Source organism: Acomys minous (genome assembly GCF_964271855.1).
Source record: "Acomys minous genome assembly, chromosome: 19".
Taxonomy (NCBI): Eukaryota; Metazoa; Chordata; class Mammalia; order Rodentia; family Muridae; genus Acomys; species Acomys minous.
The window spans coordinates 36,004,139-36,021,264 of record NC_140499.1 but is presented as its reverse complement, the minus strand read 5'-3'; the positions used below and the strand labels follow the sequence as shown (position 1 = coordinate 36,021,264).

The 17,126-nt window shown below is 39.7% G+C and overlaps 2 protein-coding genes across 15 annotated transcripts in view; one reads left to right on the top strand and one right to left on the bottom strand.

Moving 5' to 3' along the window:
- The window catches only part of MED12L (mediator complex subunit 12L), a 315,424-nt gene that overhangs the window by 62,710 nt on the left and 235,588 nt on the right, over positions 1-17,126 (bottom strand). For all 12 annotated transcript variants that reach the window (XM_084768339.1, XM_084768345.1, XM_084768347.1 and 9 more), the window contains 5 exons: positions 16,018-16,165; positions 10,229-10,347; positions 9,472-9,615; positions 7,898-8,061; positions 3,842-3,973 (listed from right to left, as the gene is read on the bottom strand). In XM_084768339.1, the coding sequence (XP_084624465.1) occupies positions 3,842-3,973; positions 7,898-8,061; positions 9,472-9,615; positions 10,229-10,347; positions 16,018-16,165 (707 nt within the window). The remainder of the gene's footprint in view (positions 1-3,841; positions 3,974-7,897; positions 8,062-9,471; positions 9,616-10,228; positions 10,348-16,017; positions 16,166-17,126) is intronic.
- Positions 1-17,126, top strand: part of P2RY12 (purinergic receptor P2Y12) — a 47,871-nt gene that overhangs the window by 19,163 nt on the left and 11,582 nt on the right. Inside the window, exon 2 of one of the 3 annotated variants that reach the window (XM_084768362.1) lies at positions 16,279-16,419. The exons of 1 other annotated variant lie outside the window; for it this stretch is intronic. The gene's annotated coding sequence lies outside the window, so the exon portion shown is untranslated. Of the gene's footprint in view, positions 1-16,203; positions 16,420-17,126 lie in introns of those variants that run through there. One more of the 3 variants, XM_084768363.1, reaches the window with a different exon arrangement.

Genomic DNA, 17,126 nt, shown 5'->3' with positions numbered 1-17,126 from the left:
CTTTCTTAAGAGTAATTGCAAAATGCTATAACCTAAGAATAAAAATGAATCCAATTACATGACAGGGAAAATTCAGTGTTTAATCCTAACTGCAAATCCTGGACACTATGCCTTTGGATACAGGATGTCCAGTGGCAGCTCCTGTGCCATGGCTACCACGGGCTCTGGGCCACAACTGTGACAAGCGGAGGTGGACCTCATGCATTCGTGGGGCTCACGCTGTCCGAGGGGAATAGAGATAATGCATTCTATAGTGTGAGGAAACTGCTACAGCATGCCTGAAAATGTATGACATGTTTCTCATATGCCAACAACCCCAGCCCTTGAAAAAGGAGAAGGCTGTTCGCTCCTGGCTAGCTGGGGCTGTATCCTGTATTTCAAATCTTCCTGTGAAACAAACAAACATGTTTTAAGAATGCGCTCTATCAACTGAGAATTTTCTCTGGGCAGCATCTGAACAGATATAGAGAATGCTAGAAATAAGAGAGAATTAGAACATGTTCTTCGATGTTTCTCTGCAGACAAGACAAGCAATGATGTAATCCTAGGTTTTTTTTTTTTTTTAACTTACATATGAGTTTGACTATTCAGACCCTCTTAGTGTGGGTTCTAAGTCCATAAGAGAAATCCCCTTTCTACTCAAGAGTTCTACTATGTAGCACAGCTTCTTGGATCAAGTCCTGGCAGATGGAAGTTCTGTTATTAGGATGACACACAGATCTACCAAACCTTACAAGCTTTCCTTCTTTTCCTTCGTAACTTTTGAGATCGACTCCACTTTGCCGTCAAATCCAGACTTCTCTGGAGAGCCTCTCTGGCTGCGCATCCTACCTTCTCTAAACTCTGATTGAGTCTCTCTGTACCTTCCTTTCCTCTCCACGCTTCTTATCTGCTTTATCACACGTTGCGAGCGGAGACGCTATGTCTTAATAATATGCTGGCTACCGTTAAGAATATTCTCTCATCCTTCCCACTCTCTGCTGCCCACACGTAGGGAATTAAGCCAAAACTTCAGACATGTTCCTTCTGTAACTGCATGTCTCAGAAAAGCCTGATAGAGCAATGAAAGCAATGCATGCCTTGAGGTCAGAACACTTGTGTTAAATCCGGGTTTCGTCATATGTCAAAAAATGATCGGGAACAATCACTTGTGGGTAAGAAGACGTACTTCTACTTCCCAGGATTCTGACAATTTAAGACGTTAATGGAAAAACCAGCACAGGGCTTGGCACACAGGAACTCAAGCAGCCATAGAATTGGTCAGTGTTATCCTTCCCCCCAAATTTCCTCCCTTACACAACTCTATGGCTTTTTAGGTTAGAGATTATTAAAACTTTTATTACTTTGGTACTAGCAGAAATCTCCCTGCACATTTAGCTTCTTCTTCGATGTTTTCCTAACCTCCGAATAGACTGACCTCTGACTACACAATATTCTAAGAAAGGTGTATTTCATTCCCTTGTTCCTGAGGACAGTTCATTCCTTGCCTGTGATGCCCACTCTGCTGATGTTAACAGCACCTCAGCCCACCAATAGACACCTACAAATAAATTCTGTGCACTTTCCTTAAGGAACTCAGTTACCCCACCTGGTACTACCTTACAAAAGTAGGGATGTCCACCATTAAAACCAGGGCTCTATCTTCAGTGAGAATATTCTTGGAGAAATGTAAACTGAAAATTTAAAGTGCAGCAGTAGAAAAAAAAATGAAGTGTTTTTTGTGCTACATTATTTCCATGGAAAGTTTCCTGGGATTCAGTCAAACATTTTACAAAGGGTTATTAAAACCAAATGGTATAGTTTTCCAGTTTTCTTTTTTAACACCACTAATCTTAAATCAACAGCAGTGCCACAAGGCAACAGCAGTACAGACAAATTGTTTTTGTGTCAAAACGCTGTAATGCCTACTAAGAGTTATCCCAGTTTCAAAATTTTGAGATAAAAGAGTGAACAATATGAGCTCTCAAGAGGTTTGCAAGACAGAGAGGAGCCGAACCCAGAGTAAATACAGAATGCACAAGGACCAGCCAGGGCTGAGGTTTACAGAGTGACTGACTGAGCATGGGTGGCCACAGATCACCACTTGTAGCCTGTGTAACAATACACATGCACCAAAGTGGGGAAGACTGCAGGCAAGGGAAGAGCAGCAGCAGCAAGCAGAGTGTGCCCTTGGTGTGAGGACCTGAAGGGAGGCTGCTGAGGACAGAGGAGAACACACTAAAGGAAAGGAGCACAAGAGAGACGGAAGCCAACAAATTTGAAAGGCCACATCAGAGTTGTGAGTTTTGTATTGCATAGATGGTAACCATGGACACTTTGCAGATGTTGTTGTTTAAAAGAGTCGCCTCAACAGATGTGCAGACAATGTGCCACAGTGAGTCTGGGTAAAGGCAGCAAAGCCAGTGAGAAGGACTCTGCAAGTTGGTCCGAGAAAGAGATGCTTGTGATGACAGTGATGTGGGTATTGAAGAGTGGTCAAATGTGACACATACAAGAAAGTCAAAATCCATGGTATTTATGAGCAAACTGAACGTAAGGCGAGGAGGAGCAGAGGAAACTGCCCCTGACATGACTTCCATATTCCTTCTGGATTCCCAATTCCACATTATTCCCCTCTAAAATTCCTATTCAGGAACTTATTATCTAGCACCTGTGCTGCCTCTTGGCACAACAATGTTAAGCAATAGATAAAAAGGAATTGAGGATCCTATTTAAATTGACAATTAAGAAAGTAGAGACCCAAATGAAGAAGTAAGCATACAAAAAAACTCTGAAAAAAAATGTTCCAAGTGAGGTCAAAGCAAAGGCAAAATACAGAATGTTTTTACTTAAGAAACTGTAGCCATAGTTACACAAACAACATTGTGTTCTTACAGGAAGCACTAACTACTGCAAAAATTAATTCAGTATGAACTCTGAAGCCAGGTTCTGAGTAGAGAAAAGTATAAAGTTTATAAAGCTAAAAACTTTTGGACTCGTTAAAAAAAGAAATGTTCCCAAAGTAACACAATTAACTGACAAGATAATGGTTGCAGACTAAAGGCATAATAGCAAACAGGTTGGCTGCAGATTCAACAGCCCTGCCTCATAATAAACACAGGTATACCTCTGCTGTGTCACCAACATCAATATTTACCAAATTGTAACTGAGTTGAATAAAATTGGTCATGCAAATAATTGCTTTCAATTCATGTTGATTAAGCAATATTTAGAGAAGTGGTAGCCTTTCAAAATCTCATCCACATATGAAGAAGTGATTTTAAAAAGCGACAAAATAAAACTGAAAACACCAAGTTGGAACACGGTAGAAGATTACGGGTATAAAGCCTTAATGAATCACTAAGAAGTAGGAAGACTTGCTACTTTATGATGCACATGGAATGCTAAAGCCAAAGTAGTACGAAAAGTCTGCTAAAAAAGCAAGACATGGAAACAAAGAATATGCCACAAAAGCGTTGCCTTTAATGAGTTTTTTGTGAGGATTTAAAAATGTAAATTATATTTTAAATTAAAATAGAAACAGACACCAAATTTTTATCATGATTTCAATATGGCTTATCTAAAAATTTTTAAAAGAATGTTAAAGAGACCATTTCACAGATAATCTACAGTTTGTCACCTAAAATCACTGTTAACCTACAGACTTTTAAAAAGAGTCTTGAAATCACATGCCTTTACTTATTGTCACTAGGGATTTTAGTATTCTGTTTAAATGAGTCCTGAGTAGATCAAATGCTTTAGACTAGCTTACAATAGTACATAGGATGCATACAGCAGTGGGATGAGTAAAAACCAGAGGTGTGACCATGTCTGTGGGTTTTTATAGTGTGCTCCTGCTCACCTGAAAAGGTCTCCAAATTTACTTCTGAGGTGACTGCAGGATACATAGAGGTCATAGAGGTAGGCCAGGATACACCTTTCAGGGGAAGAGCATTCCGACGGGTTGACCACATGCTTCACCACACCACACAACCTGAGGTCAGAGACATGGGAATAAAAACATCACACCTTGACATTATGTGACTAACTAATGAATTCTTTAAGTTGTGAGTGCGCCCACCTAGTACTTAAAAAATATGCATCAGACACTAGAAAAAGAAACATGATTTTTCATAAAAAGTATGAAGTTATTAGACAGCAGTTTTTGTTATGCTGCATACTAGACAGGCTTTTTTTTTTAAACCCTCAGAAATATCACTTAAATTAAGAAATGGAAGTTAAAAAAAGGATTTTACCAGAGCACCATGGTGAACACTCAAAAATCCATCACTTAAACTGCTGTGACTAGGACACAGAAAGAAAGACTAGCTAGGCCGAAAAGTTCAAGTCAGTACAAAGTTTCATAAATTCAATCCATTGGCAAAGGTTGGCAAGTTTACTAGTTTGGAAAAAAATAACTGTCTTAAGTTCAAGAAATCTGCTGAACTTGATGAATCCATGGTTTGCAATGGCATTCTTCTTCTTTATCCTAACTACAGTCTTGGTTTATCTTGGTTTATCTTATGTAAAAAGATAAAACTACATTCTCTTTAGAGGCAGCCTTTACAATAATGCCTTTCTTTCAGGAGTATCCACACCAGGACCATTGTCTTCCATTCAAAACCATGGACTGCCCTGTCCATACTACATGGATGTCAGTATGGCATAAAACTCCATGTGTCTCACCCCGCCGCCACCACCATGCTGTATCTGACACAGGACTTCACATAACATGTTACCAACAGTGTCACAAACTGTGACTCAGACCCTGAAAAGAGTCTAATAATTGTCCATATCACCACCATCACTGTACAAACAGGACTATTAGGTGAAGCGACCTGACTAGGGAAAGGAAAGGTTTCCCTAGGCATAGTGACCCACTCTCCACCACTTAGAAGACTAGGAAAGTCAAGAGGTGGTCTGCAATGTGCAGGATCATTAGGAACAGGAATTCTCCAGGATTAGAGGTGGATGCCAGGAGACTGAAGGAACAGCAAAGCAGGATCCAAGCTAGACTGAAGGAATGTCACCAGTCAGAGCCATATGGTGATTCTAAAAGAAGGAGACATACCATGTTTGTCTTTCTGGGCTTGGGTTACCTCACTCAGGATGGTTTTTTATTCCTAGTTCCATCTATTTGTCTGTAAATTTTAGGATGTCATTTTTTTTAAACATCTAATATTCCATTGTGTAAATGTACCACATTTTCCTTATTTATTCTTTAGTTGAGGGACATAGATTGTTTCCAGTTTCTGGATATTATCAAGGAAGCCACAATGAACATAGTTGAGTAACTGTCCTTGTGGTAAGATAAAGTGTCTTTGGGGCATATGCCCAGGACGGTACAGCTATTCCTAATTTTCTGAGAAATCACTACATTGATTTTCAAAGTGGCTGTCCAACTTTGCACTTTCATCAGAAATAAGAGTGGCCCCCTTGCTCCACAGCCTCACCACCATGTGCTGTCCTTTGTGTTTTTGATCTTAGCCATTCTGACAGGTGTATGATGGAATTTCAAAGTAATTTTGATTTACATTTTCCTGATGCCTAGGGACATTGAACATTTCTTCAAGTGAACATTTCTTAAGCTATCTGAGATCCCCTGTTGAGAATTCTCTGTTCATATCTGTATTCCAAATTTTAATTAGATTATTCATTTGTTGGTATAGATTATTCATAGTTTCTTGAGTTATTTATATAATTTGGATATGAACCCTGTATCAGAGATGTGGAGTTGGTAAAAATCTCTTCCTATTCTGTAGGCTGCCATTTGGTCCTATTGAGATGTGTACCGGCTTATAAGTGGGTATTAACTATAAAGTAAATGGATAATAATGCTGTAATTCACAGACCCAGAGATGCTAAGTAACAAGGAAGGCTCAATAGGGGGGATGTGAGGATCTCCCTGAGGAGGAAAATAGAACATATTTAGAGGGTGGGCTGGGGGCAGTTGGGGGCAGGAACTGGAGGGATCAGGTGTGTGGGGCAGTGAGGGAGGTGGAGGGAAGGAATACTGGGAGAGACTACTGGAATTGAGGGAAAATTGAGGGGCAAGGCAGAAACCTGGTGCGTTTAAAACTCCCTGGAATCTACCAGTGAGACCCTAGCAAAGACTCCTAGTAATGAGGGATATGAAGCCTGAAATGGCCATCTCCTGTAACTAGGCAAGTCTTCCAGTAGTGGGACTGGGAGACCAATGTAGCCACAAAGCCTTCCACCTACATTTTGATCTGCCTTCAAGGTGTGCTGGGGTAAAGGTGGTGCAGAACTCTTGGCAGTAGCCAAGCAATGACTGGTCCAGCTTGAGACCCACTCCATGAGAGGGAGCCCACATCAGATACTGCCTGCCTGGCCAGGAACCAGAGGCTAGATACCCTAGAGACCTAAGCTAGAAACAAACGCAACTGACAAAAAAGTAGTCAGTGGTCCCTAATAATAATCTGATCTACTCATAGGCCAGAGCTTATCACACCTGTCATCAGAGAGGCTTCATCCAGTAACTGATGAGAGCAGATGTAGAGACTTGCAGCCAAATCCTACAGAAGAGGGTAAGGAAAGATTGTAGAAGCCAGACAGGTCAAGATTATCACAATAAAATGGCCCACGGAATCAATTAAGCAGGGCTCACAGGAGCTAACAAAGACTGGACCAACAACCAGGGAGCCTTAATGGGTCTGACCTAGGTTACCTATATATATGTTATGGTTCTGTAGCTTGGTGTTCTTGTAGGATTTCCAACAGTGGGAGCGTGTATTGTCTCTGAATCTTTTGCCTGCACTTGGGATCCTTTTTCTCCTACTGGGTGGCCTGTATAGGGAAGCTAGCTGAGCAAGCCAAAGGAAGCAAGCCAGTAAATTCTTACATCCAGAGCTCCTTTCTTGGTGTGCCTCAATGATACAACTATACAGTATAAACTAAAAACAAACAAACAAACAAACACCACCAAAAAACCTCTTTGTTAAGGTTGATTTTGGCTGTGGTATTTACTACAGCAACAAAAAGCAAACTAGAGCATTATGCGTAAGGTAAAAAAAATATAATAAAGTTAAGTCAAATATAATTTTATGAATATTTAATTCAATATTTTAAATGTCAAAATAAATAATATTAAAACAATTTCAAACTAACAATCTAAGACTAGCCGAAGAAAAATATCTTTTCCAGCTCAGTATGAGTCTGTGACCAGTGCATGAGTTATTGAATGAGTTATTATTTTAAAATTGAATGAATGAATGTTATTGAATAAATTATTATTTTAAGAATGAATGAATGAATGAATGAATGAATGAATGAATGGTTTTAAAAGAATGGTATTGATAAAACAGTTAACGAGTCAACTTCCAGTTAAGAGTACTAGTGAAAATCTGTAAGACTTATTAACTGTGCAATGCCGGGCACATCATTTCCACTGTTAAATGACACAGACAGCTGCAATTTCCTAGAGAGAAGATGATGAAGTTTCTGCAGTGTAAATGTGTTGCAGAGCTTATTTAGTGTCTGATTTTTTTCAAACATAAACTGAAAATAGATGAGGAGTGACTAGTATTCACTGCTTGCAGCAAGTGCAGTTTGTTGTGCAGCATAAATGAGAAAAAGGGCTGTTAATGGCCAGGAGATGGATGGAGAAGTAAACAATCAGGCAAGCAAACGTGCTTCCTGTATCTCCTCCTCTGCAAAAGTAGTTTTGTCAAAACTGTTATGAGGTCCGCTTTTATTGAATATTTTATAAGACATTTAAAATATCAAAAGAAACGGTATCAAAACAACTTCAAACCAACAATCTAAAAAAAAAAAAAACCCAAAAAACCAAAAAATACATTTTACAACTCAGTACAATTTTTCTCTCAAAAGCACTCTATTCCACTATGAATTCTACCTTTTTTGGGTTAGAAAACAACAAAGCCACCGATGTACCCACCCTTCAAACACCTGGGCTGTCTGGTCAGGATTGAGGATCAGGCAACTGTGATACCGCCTGAGCACGGCCACGATGCAGACACAAAGCCCTGTGGTGTAGCTTCCTGCCAGGCTGGAAGACTTCAAGAGCAGCTCTGCTTCCACCACACTCAGTTCATTCAACAGCTGCAGCAGGAGAGGCAAGAGGAAAACACGTAGGTGACAACACACACGGGAACCCTTCAATGAACCACTGACGCACCTCTGAACCCTTTGGCACCAGGAAACACACTAGGTTTTGATGGTATTTACTCTTAAGCCTTTACTAATTTAAGCAAATGTCCTTCTGTCTAGACACTACTGGGTATGCCACCAGGATGTAATCAATGCTGAGACAATTGCCAAAACTTTCTGATAGCCCAAAGTCTTGGACTGGGCTGTTTTAAAGAACTAGCCCATTCTTCTGCCATTTTTTTTTGTTCTGTTTTGGCTTGTTTTTCGTTTGTTTGTTTTTGGTGGTTGTATTTTTCTCTTTCCTTTGAATGCAATGATGCAATGGAGGCAATAACTACTTTCTTATATTTATAAAGCTGGGAGCTACTAGACAATTAAAAAAAAAATCAAGCCTAATGTCTATTCATTAACACAAGGTATAAATGAATTAACATGTGTCTAACTACAGTGAAACAAATGAAATTATAATGATTTTTAGAAAAAAAATTTGCTCTTTGCTAATAAATTTTACTATAGAGAAAATAGTATTTCATCATTTCCCAAGCAGAATAAACTCCTGAAGTTAATATAGTTTTAAATAAGAGGTAGCAACAATCATAACTTAATAGGAAAACTGTCAACTCGGCAAGTCTTAAATGCTTTAGGATACACTAAGTGCTTAAGACAGTTTTAATGCAATGAAACTGCATATCCAAAGGTGTGAAAGTGGTTCCAAAAGGCCAAAGAGAGGTGGGGTAGAGAAGTGATTAAGAAAGGCTAATCAATGAGTATTAAGTTCAATTAAATAGGAGCAAGATATTCCTATGTGCTGTAATATGGCAGTGTGGTCACAGGCAACAGCATGCATTGTACCTGGCAAAATTAGGGAAAGAATTCTAGTTTCTACCATCAAAAAATGATGTTTGAGGACATAGGTATAATTAACTTGATATAAAAATATTTATAGCATATACATGTTTTGAAGCATCATAAGGGGCTGACAGATGGCTCCGTGGTTAACAGCACTAGCATCTCTTTCAGAGGACCCAGGTTCAGTACCCACCACCCACACAGGATCTCATAAACATCTATAACTTCCAAGAGAGCCAATGCCCTCTATTGAACTCTGCAGGCAGCAGGAACACACATATGCACATATGCACGCAGGCAAGACACCCATGTACATAACATAAAATAAATGTAGACAATTTTTAAATAAATCTAAGTGAGGTCACAAGCTTGTAACTGTAGCTACTCAGGGACTGAACAGGATGGCCACCTCAAATGGAGGACTCAGACCAGCTCAACAATATAGCAATATCCTGGTTTTAAAAAAATCAACAAATAAAACATCTGGTAGGTTTGCTTTCCTAAATGTGACACCTGTATGGCAAAGTCAATCAGTCCGTTGATGTTCAGTGCTGGCTCCATGAGATCAAAGATGAGCTGAATATGGTGAGCCAAAGGGAGGTGATAGGATGTTCCAGATGCAAAGCTTGTGATCTGTTCCAGCACATTGTTGGAGATCTGCTCAAACAAAAGCAAGGGAAATCACACAACTGACAGATGGTCCGCGTGACGCTTCGGTTAGATAAATTACTTTGATTTTTAAACTAACACATAGGAATTAATGTGATTCAACTTAGAAACCTGAATGAGTTTCCACAGAAATCAAAATGGATACAAAGCAGCATTCTTACAATCATCATTTGAAAGAATTATAGAGCAAATAGCAGTATAATCTAAATACTGGTGACTCCAAAGAGGAAGCACCCGAAAGTGCTAATCATCAAACAGAGATGTGCTAACTGAACAACAATGGATTTTGTCTCAATTTCACAGTTATTTTAACTGAATCATCAGTAAGTTTCTCCTCCACCAACAGTGATATTGGGTGAGCACTGTCAGATAATAAGTACATTAGGAATTACTTTTATATACTGCTGATTACTATAAGGCAAAAGTACATAATGAAAACATATTTTGAAAAGAGGCAGCCTGACACTTAAAAATGAAAGCTTGACAGGCTTCCAAGCGTATAAGGCTCATTTATAAAAATTAATGTTGGAGTAGCCTGCTCGACATTTTTTAAGGAAATGAGGATATTTGAGATGTGTGGCAAACAGCCTTGAATGGCTACCTGAGATGTCACTTGATGCTGATCAAAGTATGAGAGGAGCTGGAGTTTCGTGAACACATTTTCCAGAGTTGGAAAAGCTTCTTGCTTGCTCTTCCTGGCTTTCTGTCCTTCATCCCCACCTAAATAAACACAAGAGGTGATATGGTCCACTTTTTTGTTATTGTTGTTGTTGTTAATTTTTTTTCAATGCCAGAGTTTTCTTTATTAATATATATTGACCATTCTTTTTTTTAATTATTTAATTAATTTATTCAGATTACATCTAAATTATTATCCCATCCCTTGTATCCTCCCGTTCCTTCCTCCCTCCCGCTTTCACCCTTTTCCCCTCCCCTATGTCTGTGACCAAGGGGGACCTCCTCCCCCACTATATGATCATAGGCTATGAAGTCTCATCTTGGTAGCCTGCTTATTCTTTCTTTGAGTGCCACCAGGCCTCCCCACCAAGGGGAAGTGGTCAAATATGGGGAACCAGAGTTTGTGTTAGAGTCAGTCCCTGTTCTCCACTGGACTGTGGAGATTGTCCTGTCCATTGGCTAGATCTGAGTAGGGGTTTAATGTTTACTGCATGTATAGTCTTCGGTTGGTGCAGTAATTTGAGCAGAACCCCTGGGCCCAGATCCGCCCATCATGATGCTCTTCTTGTAGGTTTCTAGGACCCTCTGGATCCTTCTACTTCCCCATTCTCCTATACTTCTCTTGCCTAGAGTCCCAATAGGATGTCCTCACATCTATCCCAATCTCCTGGTAAGTGAAGACTTTCATGGGACATGCCTCTTGGCCTAGTGTCCAATTATAAGTGAGTATATACCATGTGAGTCCTTCTGGGTTAACTCACTCAGTATGATCATTTCTAGTTCCATCCATTTGTCCACAACTTTCGGATTTCCTTGTTTTTAAATAGCTGAGTAGTATTCCATACTGTAAATGTACCACAGTTTATCATGTTCATAGCAGCCTTATTCATAATAGCTAGAACCTGGACACAGCCTAAATGTCCCTTAGTTGAAGAATGGATAAAGAAACTGTGTTACACTCCACTTAAATCAAGCTCTTCATGTTTTTTTAAAGACAGTTTTTTTGATTTGTGTATGTATGTATGCATGTTCACATGTTTGTACCTATGTGTATGGAGGCCAGAGGAAAATATCTTGTGTCATCCCTCGGGCATTATCAGCATCTTATTTTATCTTCTCTTATTTCACTTTGGGACAGGGCCTCTTACTGGCCAAAACTCACCAAGTGGAGCACAAGACATCGGCCTATATCCACTCCTCCCTAGCATGCTCCATCATGCCCAGTTATTTTCATGTGGATCCTGGAACTTTACTAAGATACCTCCCCTGTCCCTAGATTTTTATGGGTATTTTTATTGAAGTATTAGCACAGATAGACGAAAACAGCATATACTCTATGTATTTTCACAAAACAGAATGAGATCAAATCATGAAGTAATACCTCAGGAGCCCACTTATGTCACTCTAAGCACATTTCCCTCCCCCAAGGGACAGGTCTGGACAGCATCCATTTTGGGAGGGTAGAAACTTTCATCAATGTTATGTTTTAAGATCACTTCATTGTTAAAGCAATTTGAATTTGTTCTAAAAATTAACAATTCTCAAATACATTATTCCAATGTGTGAATATATGCCATTATTTATCAACTGTAGTGACAATCACTAGATTCTGGCTATCATAAAGTGCCTTCATGAATGTGTTTACCACTAAGTAACTTTTAAAATATAATATCAACAATGAATCATCATGGAGCACAGCCAAGGCCCACTATGATTAAACAGGACATGTTATAGGCTTTTAAAATATATGCATCATTTACTTTTATGTGTTCATATGCTTTCACCATGGAACACTTGGGGAAATCAAAGAAAAATTTGTGGGCACTCTCTCCTCCATAAATCAAATTCAGATGATGAGGCTTGGTGTCAAGTTCTTTTGTCCTCTGAGCAATTTCACTGGCTTTTTGACTCATCTCTGTATTTTTCTAAATCAAATACACACACACACACACACACACACACACACACACAATCTTGTTAATTTTGGGGGGAACTCTTGCTCTCTTAACAACTAGGAACAAAATTAAAGCATCTAGAAACGGGGTTGCATCTATATATTTACAAAGACAAATTTAAAAACAAAAAGTAATGGTTGGGTTACAAGAGTTCTACCAGCCCAGCATGCTAAATGGTGAGTAGCAACTCAGGCAGAGCTTTGCGACTTAGCTTCATGTGGGAATTGTTAGCTCAGACAACAAACGTCTCTCGTTTCGCTCTTGAAGGCCTAAGGACCCATGCTACTCTATTTATTAATGGCAGACATAATGCTTTAGAAAATTATGTCAAAATGGACTTCACTTTGAACAGTAAGTCAAATACAGAGACAAAGTAAGTTGTCATGTTTTAATCTGATACAACAAATGGTGATGCCAGAATAAATAAAATAGTAAGATAAGCTGGAATTAGGCAAGGAAGACAGCTCAGTTAGTAAATGCCTTGCCCTGAAAGCATGAGCCTCTGAGTGCAGATCGCAGAAGCCATGTTTTTTGTTTGTTTGTTTGTTTTAAAGCTATGAGTGGTAATATCTGCTTGTAATCACAGCACTGGGAAGGCAGAGATAGGACACCTCATGCAACCAGCTGTTGAGTTACAAGCCAGGAGAAGACCATGTCTAAAAATATAAGAAGAATTAAAAAAAAAAAACCCTCACAACTAGACATGGTGGAAGGTTCTAGAAGAATGATACTTGAGGCTGTTGTCTGACCTTTACTTGTACCATACACATTCACATACATAAAAAGAGTGCCAGTAAAACACATGTTAAAATTCCACCTCTGTTAAATTAGACCAAATATGATATGAATAAGAATTAGCAAATTAATTAGACCTCCTTATTTTTCAGTATTATTCTCACAAGCACAAGCTAACCATGGGATGGGGCCTTCTCTACAACTGCTCTTACATGTGTCATAAGTATACATGAAAAATCCAAGTTTTGATTTAATTTTCAATTCCCTAGTGTCACTGCTCCAAAACCAAACGGGTCGGACTTAGTGTCTTGTATACAAAGTACTTAAAAACATGACACTAATGCATTAATTCAGTCTCCCTAGGACCAAAACAGACATGAAAGAACAGAGGAAGTAGGCCTCGCTCTGAATTCCCAAGTGCTCTTTGCTCATTTGCACAAATAGGTTCCATTATTGACACATGTAATGTCATAAAACCTCAACTGAAAAGATACCATTGAGTCTTGCAATTTAGAAAGAAAAGTCCTGGTATTCAGTGCTGGTTCTAAGTGAAAGCTTTCAATGCCGTGTGCACAAGTAATAATATACTCTTAATATAAAGGTTCATTTTACCGACTTGTTTTCATGGCCTACATCACTGCTCTCCCAATATTTAATTTTTAAGCCTTTAAGACAAAGTCACGATAAGCCTGACATACAATTTGGCGCTCAACTGGAAATGCTACGTAAACTCTAAGTTGGGGGAGCAGAGGTAGCTTAGTCGACAGAACGCTGGCTTAGTATGCACACAGGCCTGGGCTCAGTCCTAGCAGCACATAAACACGGCTTGGTAGTGTAAGCCCAGAATCCTGGCACACGGGAGGCAGAAGCAGGAGGAACAGAAGTGAGCCCCGAAATTCCAACCTGCCTTGAAAACAGAAATCCCTGTCTAAAAATTATAAATCAGAGTAACAAAAGACTTCATGTTAGAAATCAAGGAGGGGAAGCCTGGCTGGTTCCGTGGTATCTTCAAGCGTTGCTCAAAAATCTAATGTTTGTTTTCCCAACAACAAAATTCATGCTAGTCCAAGGGTTTGTTTCCTTTTTTCCTTCCTAGTCCTCGTTTTGCTCAGTAAGGTGTGTGTGTGTGTGTGTGTGTGTGTGTGTGTGTGTGTGTGTGAGAGAGAGAGAGAGAGAGAGAGAGAGAGAGAGAGAGAGAGAGAGAGAGAGAGAGAAATTTCCATTAGCCTCAAGTAGAGTTGGCTAACTTCTGGTATATAAACAACAAATTAAACAATAACTTAAAATGAAGACTATTTACCAGATGGCAGAACACTGTATCTGAAATTAAATAGAGGAAATAGAATAATCTCTCTTAAGATGCCACTTTGAAGTGGTGTTTATATTCAAGGTGGTACTTTGAAACACTGAACAGTCAATGTCTCTTTTTTAGTCCGTATGCAAGAAATGTCTACTGAAAGGTTTGGTACAAAGACAGACTGTCGTCTGGCACTAAAGCAGAACTAGGAAGGAAAGAGGGAAGGAAGGAAGCGCAACAGCAGCAGACTGCTTCTTTCCCCTTCCGACCTCCTTTGGTCTCTCTAAAGCAGAAATTTCAGAACTCTACCAAGGCCCTCTACACTAATTTACATAAGCCAAGCATGACTGCGCCTCTCACAGGCATCATCAGCACCACCTGCCCCAACTCTACCCACAGCTGGTGCACACGTCCTTTGCTAGCCTGTTGCAAGCTTTCTATATTCAATCTTCTATCGCAACTCATTTCCTCTTTTCTCTGAGAGAAAGAGAGAAAACAGCACAACTGATAGTTTTCTTAGACAGAGCAGTTTCTTTTTCAAGCTCCACAACAAGAAGGCAACAGAAGACAGTTTCATTTCCCTCTTAGTTCCTGGTCATTTCTCAAGGTGCTGGTGTATCTGAAAGTCCTAAACTGGCAAGGGCCAGGGATCACATGAGGGCAACTCCCCCACTGGGTTCTCGAAAGCTCAGACACCGGAGCTCAGTAAAAAAAAAAAAAAAAAACAGGCTGAAACCAGAACAGGTAGCCCCCTTCTGCTGTGCTCGGGCATGTGCATCCACGCTGATGGCAGGAAAAGAACCCTACTTCAGTTCCTCCCACTTTTAGGGAAAATCTATTATACATAAGCAAGCCCTATAATTTATCCTGTTAATGTCAAAAAACAGAAGGCTTCCCAGAGGCTCCTACTCAGGCAGGAGCACGAGCTGTCTCCATAGGGCAAATGCAACCCTTCCCCCCCACCCCCTTACATTACTAAAGTGTTATAGAGGGAACAGGCAGCGGTGGTGCTAACGTATAAAACGATGCCATGTTATAAACCATGACTATAAAATGATGTAAGCCTCGAGAAGAGTAATTAGGCAAATATGAAGTAGATAATTACAGGACTCCAGTTATGCAATGTGATGACACAGTATGGAGGCAAAGCTCAAAAGAAAAAAAAAAGTGAAAAGAAACAGGGAAAGAAAACTTCAAAAAGTTAAAAAAAAAAATCAAAAAGCATCAAATTGTCTCTTTCACCTGGTATTATTTGGTGACAGGCTCAGCCATGAGTACTATTTGCAATTATCCTTATGAACAATGTAAAATCAGCAACTGTATCATAATTTGCATCTACAGTGAAATAGGAGAGGGCAGAGCAAACGCTAACTACAAGCTTGTAAAAGGGTGCAAAGCAAAGGTAGATCGACTGGCTGCAGGCAGAGTGTTTCACCTCATTATGCAGAGCATCATCCATGGTGATGATGACTGCAGAAACACTGGCACACGCGTGAGAAAGTACAACACTTACCTGTGTCTACCCTCAGAAGGTGGCTAATGAATACAAAGGTTGCTGTGAGTGAGCACAAGGCCTTAATAATGTAAATGTGCCTATTCATACTTCAGTGTGACAGTCATTCAAGAGAGGAAACTGACAACAGTGACACAGAGCTCTTTGATAAGACCCGTGAGAACGGGGGACACAGACCACGCAATGGGAGCCAGCGCGCTGAGGCTCCTTACCCCCCGATTCTGCAGTGCTCTTCTTATTTAGGATCCTCAGGATATCTTTGGTAATCTTCTTCAGCTGATGCCTGACTTCGTCGCGCTCCTTTCCCACTCCGTAGAGAAGGATGGTGCGCTGGTTACATTCATGACTTGAAGATTCATCCTGAAAGAAAAAAGAAAAAACAGCAAATGCCTCTGAAAGCAGTTTGCAGAGCTGGGGGTACATTTTATACTCCTGAAACACACTAATCACAGCCTCTCCATGCCTGCTTGCAGGGGCGGCACCTACCTTGCTCTGCAACTCACCTCAACCTCCGCTGGCACCACCCCTGTTTTTCCAGTTTGGAATATGCTATAGTGAAAAATAATAAAAGTGACAGCTGACCTGAAGCACTTGATGTGGGCGTACCCTACAGAGTAAGTCTGGCTATTGAAAGATTTTTTTTTTCATTGTCTAAATTTGAACATGCCATGAAATGATGATATGTCCTTAAGGAAAATGCCATTTCCTTAGTGAGCTTGGACTTAGATATACAGAAAAGGTGTGTGTTTTATATTTAGAAAAAAATAAATCTTGCTAGGACCTTCAAGTACCTTCAGAAAAATACAACATTTACTTCAACATGACTGTGTAAGTTATATCAGTATTTATTTTCAGATGACAAAAAAAAAAAGGGGGGGGAGTTTTAACACTCACTGGGTGTGAGATAAGTGACTAGACATACATAATCTGAGATGATCACTCTTCGCTTTAGAGCCCTGGCTCCTCAAATGAGCCTGGTAAATCCCTACTTTTTTCTTTGTGAGAAAATATATTACTGACTCACTGAGTAACGAATATGAATCCATCACAAAGCTCAATTTGCCCTCAGCCAAATGTAAGTATCGACTGTGTATCCTCTTGTGACTGGCTTAAGTCTCCAATGGTAATTTCTCCCTGACATCTTTTGTTTTCCATTTTTTTTTTTGAGTATTTATTTTTCAGGTGGACCTTTTAGTATAACTCCCATTTTGTTACTCTTTGTACAACACTGTTCATGCTGAAGGGCATCACCTGTTAGCCTAAGGAAATCCTCCCCGGGGATAATAAATTGCATATGTTCATCATTAGTAAAGGCTGCAAC